Source organism: Pipra filicauda, unplaced genomic scaffold (genome assembly GCF_003945595.2).
Source record: "Pipra filicauda isolate LSUMZ 115617 unplaced genomic scaffold, ASM394559v2 scaffold281_size1565311_pilon, whole genome shotgun sequence".
In the NCBI taxonomy this organism is placed as follows: domain Eukaryota; kingdom Metazoa; phylum Chordata; class Aves; order Passeriformes; family Pipridae; genus Pipra; species Pipra filicauda.
In genome coordinates, this window is record NW_024104400.1 from 1,073,997 (window position 1) to 1,083,864 (window position 9,868).

General features: G+C 43.4%; 1 protein-coding gene across 1 annotated transcript; it reads left to right on the forward strand.

Annotated features, from left to right (window-relative positions):
- The first annotated feature begins 465 nt into the window (after positions 1 to 465).
- LOC113990290 (TLR adapter interacting with SLC15A4 on the lysosome-like) lies at positions 466 to 3,443 on the forward strand. Its single transcript, XM_039382725.1, has 2 exons — positions 466 to 484; positions 2,301 to 3,443. Exon 2 carries the CDS (start codon positions 2,354 to 2,356, stop codon positions 3,287 to 3,289), a length of 936 nt encoding a protein of 311 aa, XP_039238659.1. The 5' UTR covers positions 466 to 484; positions 2,301 to 2,353; the 3' UTR covers positions 3,290 to 3,443.
- Positions 3,444 to 9,868: the final 6,425 nt, after the last annotated feature.

Sequence of the window (9,868 nt, forward strand, 5' to 3'; positions counted from 1 at the left end):
GCCATTAAACAGTGTAGTTTTAGGATCTTTTGTCTAGTACTTGGATGAGATTCAGCTTCTGATTTATTGGGGGTTTTTTGTCTTCTGAGTAGAAGGAAATTTAGAAAAGGCATCAACAGAAAACTGTGCAGACTGTGTATGGACTGGATGTTGTGCTGAGCAGTGAGATGGCTCAGTGCTTGACCTCAGCTTCAGCTTGAAAAGGACGCACTAAAACCCCCATGGAGGAACCTCAGATGTGCCATTGAGCCAGCGGCAATTTCTGAGCCCAGAAAAAGTGGGTTTGGTCGAAGAGCGACATGATTGTCCACAGCTGTCCCATGGCTGTTGCTTTCACAGATTCTCATATTTGTGTGTTATAAACATGGCGTATTTCATCAAAATCTTGATGACATGAAGTTGTCAAATTCTTTCCCATCAGCAGGACGTCACAAGAGTCTAAATTTAGCTGTGTCTCTGAAGGGGAAGTGGAGTGAATAGCACGGTAAGTCAGCTGGGTGGTGGAGCATCGCTCAACTCAACGTGTCAATGGACACGTCTGGTGGAATTTGGTTCCACTTTCGACCAGCACAGCCCCTCTGATCCCTCCCTGTGCCCTATTACGGCAGTCTCAGCTCACTGGCATCACACCGCGGTCGGAAATCTCTCAGCCCAGTTTCCAACATCCTCTTTGAGGCTGGGCCTCCCTTTGTGTTCAAACCCCGCGCCCTTTCCCGCTGGGATCGCTTCTGTTTTTACAAGGAACAAAAAATGGGGAAGCACATCATGTGTGTGTCAGGCTCTTTGCTCACAGAGAGCAGTGGAGGAGGAGTATGTAAGAGTCTGTCCTCCCCCAGCAGCTGGAGTGGGACAGCTCTGGGCTCGGGGAAATCACCTCAGACCCTGCTGGGCTTGGTAAGTTGGGCTTTTTGTGCCTTGCTTTTTCCCTTATGCTTTGTCCCAGAGGGCAGGAGCCACTTATTTCATTTGAAACAGAGCAGTTTTGTTAAAATTACCCTATTTCAGCTCTACATGAGCATTTTCAAAGCAATAAACCAAAATTTATTAGCAGGGAAGGAGCTGGGTACCTCGAGGTCTTACAGACCAGGGTAAGGACCTGGTTACACATCCTATGAGGAACACAGCATTCCAAATTCCAGTGACCTTCAGCAAGATTTAAATTGCCAAGTATTCTCCTCTTTTTGGAAAATGGTTTCCTAAGTGCCTGAAGTGCTTCAGAATGTGTTGTCCAGCTTTTTGCATATGTAAATGATACAATAGATAACCAGTGATGCTGATGTAGCCAAGTGTGCTGCCTTTGCTGTCTGCTTTGGCCTCAAAATTCCAGGGTTCCCTTCAGCTCCAGGGAGAGACTCGTGCCAGTAAAACAACCCCCCAAAAGAAAAAAACACCATTTCAAACCATGAGCACACTATGGGGGTGTGAATGTACTTGAATTATGCAGAGATTCAAAAGATATTTGAAGGATAGAATGATTTTCTTGTGTTCATCTTTCCCATCCCTCCACAAGGGGAGTGGTGATGATCTTCTCCTTGGTGAGTTCAGATCTGACTTTAAAAGTGAAGGTTCCCATTGATTTTAACAGTAAGTGGATTGAAAAGGAATGATAAGGAATCATTAAATGTAGATTATTTTGAGACACTTTTCACTGCTTATCACTTCACTATCGAGGAAGACAAATTAACTGTGTCTTTTAAATTCATCACTAAGAGGGACTCTACACACCTCTGTCCAGCAGCTCTGTGAGCTGCATTTTGGGTGCATTTTTATTATACTTGTAGACCTCTCAGCATCTTTTGAAGCTCCTTGGTACATCACAGGAGGGCTCAAGTCAGAAACAACCTGCAAATATAAAGAGCTAATTCAGCTCTTTATATCCTTCCTGTGTCACTTCTTTAGCTCTTAGAAATTGTTGTCTTTCAATGGAAAACACTGATTTGCAACTGATGATGGTGACACAGACAAGTAAGATGAATTTGCTGATTTTTACAGCTTATAAGTACTAAGTGTCTCAAGTAGCCATGATGCAGGAGAGACCTGGAAACAGAATGGATGTTACAGATGAAAAGCTGTTTAATGCCTTCCCTTTATCTTCAGAATGACTTTTGTGGGCATGGTAAAAAAGTGAAAAGAGGAAAAGCATGTAGTTTAATGTTTGCTAAAAATAAATGCTCTCGAGAAAAAATAAAGAGAAAAATCACAATATTTATTAAATATATTATTATTATTATTATTATTATTATTATTATTATTATTATTATTATTATTATTATTATTATTATTCTCTGCCTGTCTTTCAGTCCCAGGGCTCCATGGAACTCTGGTGATCAGGCTGTTACTCCCACTTGTCCTCATGTTGGCAGAAGGCATCTTAATGAGGCTCATCTATAAAGAAAGCTGTCATCAAGATAAGCCTCAGAAATCCCCTGCATCCCAAAAGGCTAAAGAGGGAATCTGGAGGCAGAAACTTGTAGACATCCCAAAAATCAAAGGCTTTGGTGATGGATGTGAGAAGCGGGATGAGATCTCTGCTCGAAGCAGCAAAACAGAACCCAGGAGTGGCCCTGGCTGGGGATCCAGAGAAAGGGAACCTGCAAAAGATCAGGAAATGCAGGTTAAAGGACCTGTATCCCCAGCTTTACACATCCCCAGGAGAGGCCAGAGCCTATACCAGCTGGATTTGTACAGATCCTGGCCATGCAATAGCATTTACCAGAACTATCCCGACCTGCAGATCGGGGGGGACCATGTGGGGGAACACACGTGTGACTCGGGCTGTGTCCTGGACCACGTGTGTGATGAACTTCCTGATGGCCCTGTCCTGCTGTCCATAGATATTCCCCTGGGCCAGTCCCCTCCCTGTGAGCACCCCGAAAAGCCCAGTGTGACATCCCTATCTGGGCATGAAGGTGAAGCTGAAGCTGCAGAGAGGAGCATCGTGCTCTCTGAGGAGCCTCTTTCCAACTCCACGCTCAACAAGTACATGGAAGCCAAGGTGGCAGAGCTCTACAAGCAGTTTTTTGAAGAAAGCCTGGCCAGGTGTGGCTCTGTAACAAACCTCCTGACTTGCAGCTGGCTGAGGAACAGCCTGGAGCAGATAAGCTTCCAGATCTCCCAGGAGCAGAACATAGAAGCCTCCAAGGCCAGAGGAGCCCTCCTGCACTCGCTGGCTTTGTTGAGTGGGCGAAACGCTCCCAACAGGAACAGCTCAGAGTTCAGCACCCCAAACCTGCAGATCTCCAACCCAGCGGGGGTGAAACGGAGCTGCAGGGTGCAGTTCCCATCCTGACTGAGCTGGGCTGGAGGGATGGATGGCATTAGGGTACGAATATTTCACTCCAGGGATGAGCTTGGGAAGTGGGAACATTTACACACTACACTTTTTCAAATCAGTGTTTTAAGGCTTAAACCGTAGGGGAAGTAGAAGGCACTGGTTTCTTTTTTCTAATACAGGATTTGAAATTAATTTCTCTCTAAAATACTAGTTAATCATGTTTTTATAGTGTCTATAGAATCAGAAATTCATCAAGGCTGGAAACAACCACTAAGATCAAGTCCAACCATCAACCCAGCACCTCCACCATGGTCACCATGTCCTCAAGTGCCTCATCAACACATAAAAATGTTTAATTTTTGGCAAAATCAGCAAGCAAAAATGACTGCAGCATTCCTGAAACAGTAGTGCAAGGTTCCTGCATCTTTGGAAATTTAAATGCAGATTTTGATATGGAAATCCTGTTACTTTCAAACCCATTTTCTTCCCTTTCTCTTACTTCTCTGTAAGTATGGAAATGAATCATTGTGTCACCATTGTAAAATGAGAAATGAATTGGACTGTTACCTGCCCTGCAGAAGTTTTTTTCTAGTAAAGAACGTTTTTTGTTGTTGTGTTTTGGGGTTTTTTTGCCTGTGGTTTTGTTTGTTTGTTTTAATCCAGCATCTTTATTTGTTGGGAGTTTCTTAAAATCATCTCTGAGCTGAAAGAAAATACCAATAGGCTTGGAAGAACGTTGAGAAGATCTGAATTCACAAGGGATTCACCTTGAAGCTTCTAATTCAAATAATATAACTTATTAATTAGTGGCATTTACTGTAATAGAAGCTGTGTGATGGGGCTTAGAGTTAAAATTGGACCTGTTTTGGTCTGTACAGGGATGGGAATTTGCAGAATAAAGGAATATGGACCCTTAATAATTAATTTCCCTCAGCTGCCTTCTCAAATCTGATTCCTGCTCTTGCTCTCATCTTGAAACCCCAACTTCCAATTTTTCATGTTATTTTTTAAACAGCCTTCACCCTGAGGCAGACTTTGCCATGGTATCACTGTGGTAGGATGGGCATTTTCAGATGGAGGAAAGAAAAGAGGGATGGCTGGAGTTTGGGTGGCAGGATTGAGAAGAAGCTGCTCCTGAGGCAAAAGTGATCTGGGTGGCCAAAGTAAGAACTTCTCTCTCGTGAGTAAAATGACAGGCAAAGACAATTCCCACTGAGAAAATAATTCCATAAAATCAGACTCATCCAAGACCTAACTGATCATTGCCTGATCAACAATTCCCATTTTCTACTAACTCTAATACTACATCTAGTCCTTGTTTTCCAAGAGGATGACAAGGAAAAGGATGACTTGCTTCACTATGGCTTGCCCTAATTCCACATGTGCCTCATGAATGCCCTTCTCAGCATTCCAAATCAAGTCAGGAGTCCTTAGAAAGAGGCCAGATGACTTCATTAAACTCCAGAGCAGTCCAGGGTGGGCAGAACTCCTAAGTTTTCCTTGGGAGAGAGAATAAATTAACTGAGGGTGAGGGGGAAAACATTCCAAAGGGCACCAGTAACCCAGGGGTTTGCAGCTAACTGGAGAAAAAAGTGCTCCCTGGCATTTGAGCTGCCTTTGGTTCCCCCTGGGATCTGTTTATAGTTCAGACCAAAGTCTGGAAAGACGTTAATTGCACAAGGTTCTTCCTCAGGAAATGAGAAAGTCGGAGGTTAATCCTGAGGCCCACCCAGGCCGTGGTTGTTTTCTGTCCTTCCCGGGGCTGAGAAATGCGTTGGAGAAGCCCCACTTTGCTCTGCTGGTTCCCTCAGAGCCAGCCCTTGGTGTTAAAGTCAACAGACCATCATCAGCTGTTTCAGTGGGAGAATCCCTGATGGATCTGCTGCTCCATTGCTGTGGCAGAAATGGAGCAGCAGAGAAGAACATGGACATCAAAAATGAGTGTTTGGCACAGCCTGAGGTTACTGGGAAGCTCTGTCCATCCCATCCCTTCTCAGGGTCGGGTTCAGAGCTTGTTTTTTTAATTAGTTTTGTCAAATATGTGGACAATTTTAGCTGGAATGAAAAGAAAACAACACAACGGCAGCGTTTTGAGGAAAATTAAGTAATTTATGTGGCCGTTCAGCACAATGATCCGTGTTTTCACAGCGCAGTGAAGGTGTAGATAAATGCACTTGGTTAATGTAAAGCACCACAGACTGTATTTTTGTACTGATTTTATGTAGTCTTGTCCATGGGAAAATATCATCCATGTGCTCTTTCCACCCAACATTTGTGACTCTGGTTTAATCCAAAATTTAACTTCTCCAAATTAACTTCTCACAGAAAGAAAGATATCTGATATGTCACTGCAGAGTACATTTTAGGAGCAAAATCTGGTCGTTTCAGGAAAGATGAGACAAATCCATTTATTACTCACTCAAATACTATTTTTATTTACATTTTATTTTAATTGACATGTTGCAATCCATTATATGCCTTGGATTTATTTATATTTGAAAGATGCTGAGCCCCATTCTGAGTTTAACTCCAGTAAAACTCCATCAGCTGCACTAGAACTGTGCCTGTTTTCACTAGCAGGAAAAATGCCTCAGTGAACTAAATTTCCTTAGAGAAAATCCCTGAAAAGGTGCTTTTCCAGCCCTCTGAAGGGCAGCAGCTGGATTTCATTCCAAAGGAAAGCAGGGCCATATTTTACAGGCCAGATTCTGCCTGGTGCTGATTTTTATCCATGTGCCAGAAAATCTGATATTGAAAGGGAAATACTGGCAGGGAATTTTTACCTTTACATCCAGTTCTCATTCTGTGTTCCCACAGAGGAATATTCACCAGGTGCTGGGACACAGACCTTGGAATAAGCTGGACTCTTGAGTTAAATCTCCCCAGTTAACTGAGTCCTGTAGTCAGGATATTGTTCCCAGCCTGCTCCAGGTTGTGGGATTTAAGCCCCTATAGGAGGTGACTTCATCTGCCTGGAGCATAATTGGGATTTTTACACTCCAGATCAAGATTAACAATTTTTCTGAGATTTATTGAATAGTCAAATGGTGATATCTAGTGGTGGTTTCCTTTAGTACCTTTCAGGTCAGGATTTCCAGAGCTTTACAACCATTTTGCAACTAAATCTCAAAATCCACATTTTCTTTGAAAGAAGGATTAATTCCCACAAAAAGGATGCCAGGTTTGCAGGACAACACTTTCCATCAGTTGATGTTCTTCTATTCTGCAGGTTAAAATCTAGAAGGACTCAAAATCTGGAAGGCCAAACCCTTCCCTTTGGGACTATAAAAAATGGAATATCAGATAATCAGAAAAATCTCAAACACTAAATACCTGTATTTTTCATTCATTTCTCTTTTAAAGAGGAAAATGCTATTTGCTTGTCAACTTGGCATGAAACTAAGTGTGAGTGGCTTCCTTTTTCACCCAAAATTTAAAATACTGAGCTGCTTTTAATGGGCTGAAATCTACTTTTTAGCAGCGTTCCTTCTCTCTCTCCTCAAGTTTATACATGACATTGCAATACTGATTTTTTCCTCTCTGTTTTGCTCCTGCTTTACATAAAGGTTTCCAAGATTCAGCTGTTTGATTGTAATTAACCTAATTTTCTTCCTCTTTAGGAGAAGATCCTCACAATTTAATCCCTTCCTGCTTTTCTTTTGCGTTATTTTATTTGTGGTAACTCCATCAATCTGCTGGGAATGTAAATCACTTGTGAGGGGCAGTGGTTGCTTGGGAAATGAGTGCCCAGGTGGCAACAAACCCTCCCACTCCCACATGTGACATCCTGGTTGCCTCTTATGAATCCCAAGAGGGGCAAACCCCTCCCTTCTTCCCTCCTGTTCCATGTAGGGGTTGTGGATATTCCCTTTCACTTGAGGGAAGGCAAAAAGTCTGGAGGAATATTTGATGCTGTGGAGCAAACTGGAGCAAATTTGTCTCTGGAGCTGAATTACTGGAGCTTGCACAGAATGTGTTAGGAATCCTGTGTAAGCATGTCCATCAGGGCTTTATTTTCCTTGGGATGCTTGTTTGGGGCTCTCTTTAGGGAAAACATTTGTGGCTATTGTTACAATATTTAAATTGCAATTCCTTGGAAACAATCTGGCACCTCACCAACTTTTCCTGGGGCTTTTTTTGCTGATGTTTAAGTGCTCAGAGAAGGTGAGCAAAGGGTTGAGGAGCTTCCCTTGGGGAAGGGTGACTGCAGGGGGCCTGAGGAACTGGGACTTTAAAACCAGCCCCAGAAGACTGAGACTTGCAGGGGGTTCCTGTGTCTCACCACTGCTGCTCCTCCCCCAGGGTAAGTGCTGACAGCATCTTTCCTAAACACAACCCTAGTTGTGTGACATTGAAATGTGGGCTCTGGACTCTGTGGAACTCTCAGTGGGAATGTTAACTCTGGGATGGATGCAGGCTCAAAGATCTGGGGGGGTCACCTGGAGAAGAGAAGGCTCCAGGGAGACCTGAGAGCCCCTTCCAGGGCCTAAAGGGGCTCCAGGAGAGCTGGAGAGGGACTTGGGGACAGGACAAAGGGGAATGGCTTCCCACTGCCAGAGGGCAGGGTTAGATGGGATACAGGGAAGGAATTCTTGGCTGTGAGGGTGGTGAGACCCCAGCACAGATTGCCCAGAGAAGCTGTGGCTGCCCCTGGATCCCTGGAAGTGTTTCCCTGCCTCTCATCCCTGGATAGGAGCACCAAGGCTTTGCTTCCCTGGGTTCTGACTGACTATTTAGGGATCGTTGATCTTCCTCAAAAAATTTCTAATTTTGTGCAATAATTCAGTTTCTTAATCTGCTGTGTTGCTATTTTTTGTTCTCATTCCCATCTGTGATCACACACTTCTGCTTTCCAGTGCCAAATTTGTGAGGCACACGAACCATTTATTCACTTGCTCTGCCTGTTGCTCAACTGTGTAAAGTTGGTGTTTCAATAATTAATTACTAATTTGAGAGGCAACAAAAGTTAACAAAGAAGAGCGAGAGAGAATCCAGACTCTCATTTTTTGCTTTGTGTACATAAAGTGTATTAGTGCTTTGTTTCAAATGGATGAATTTGTGAATGTAACGGAACAGGGAACAGGATTGCAAAGCAATTTCCTGAAAATCTCAGCTTGATATTTTAAATTAACAAATTTTGTTCCTCTTTTCTGTTAGTTGAATCATAAAAAAGCCCCAAAGCTTTCTTGGAATAGAAAGTGAAAACGTTCCTGTTGCATATGCAACGTTGGTGCAAATTGGGCTGTAAAATATTCCATGTGGACACTTGTGCTGGTGGTGCTTGGAATGGAAACGGGCAGAGCTCCCTTTCCTTTGCTGCCCAGGCACTGCTCCAGCCCAGCCATTAAACATCAGGGACAGGTCACTGCTCACAGGCAAAGCCATGGCACTGAAAGGGCTTTGGGGCAGATTTATTGAATATCCTTATATAACAAATACACCCCAGGAAATGGCCACCTGCTCATGTTTATTCCACAAGGAGAAACCAAAGCCTGCATCCAGCAGGACTTCAAGAAAAGCACAGACATCCAGAGGGGTGTGTGTGGGACCAGAGTGGGTGCCCAAGAGAGCAGCTCATAAGTGGAGACTGATCTCCACACCGAGCTGAAATCCATGGATTAAATATCCATGGTATCACTAGAAGGAGGCATGAAGTGCTTGCTCCTCTGAGGAGGGAGTGTGTGCAAAGAGAAAGCCTTATTCTTTTCATTTATTCTTATTGATGTTGCATTTACTCAAGGTAATTTCGTTCAAATTCTCACTAAACCCAGATTTTTGAGAGAAGTCACTGATGTTACATTAAACCCCCATCCTGCCTGGGCTCTGGGGAGTTCACCCCCCTCACTGCAGCACGAAGTTACTTCTCGGTGTCTTCATGGCCTGTGAGGTGCTGAGAAAACCCCCTGTTGCAGCTTTGGATTTTCAGGGGTTTTCCATTGCTGCTGCCCAGAATAGCTGTGGTTGTGATCCTGCCCAGAAAGGGAAGTGGGCTGAGGGGCGTGGAGGCTTTTCGGGTAAACTGGAAAAAAGGTTTACTTCTAAAATAGGCAAAAAAAAAAAAAATGGTAACACTGAAACATCATCTGGGTGCTCCCAAACATCATGTGGTGGATCTCTAAACTAATTAATAGAGTTCAGCAAGGCCCACTCTGTTCTCCTCCCAGTCCTCCTCGTTCCACCAGGTGCCTGTCAGTACAGTTGTGGGATCAGAATCCAGCCTGGAAACCCTAAAATGTGGCAAAGAGCATTACATTAGGGAAAAAATGAAAGCCTGTCCATAAACAGTGGATCAAATGGTGCTCACATGAAAAAGTGGTTCAATAATGTCAATAACCACTACAAGAGGAACAACATTTGTATTTTGTTATCACAGAACTTTGGGAAAATATTTTGTCCTTGGCTTTTGGTTTATTCATAGCTAGTGTGTGTAATGGACAGGGGCAAAAATAAGGATTTAAGGGAATCAACAAGGTTATTTAGATAGAACTTCAGGGTAAAATGATGCAAAAGGGAAAAAAATGAGCATATTTTAATATTATTCTCTCTGCTGACCTTCCTCAGGTACTGTCCCAACTCTGTTGTTTTTTCTGGTTC

Excerpts from the sequence above, each read along its gene's own strand:
- LOC113990290 (XM_039382725.1), top strand. The coding sequence starts at position 2,354 with ATGTTGGCAGAAGGCATCTTAATGAGGCTCATCTATAAAGAAAGCTGT.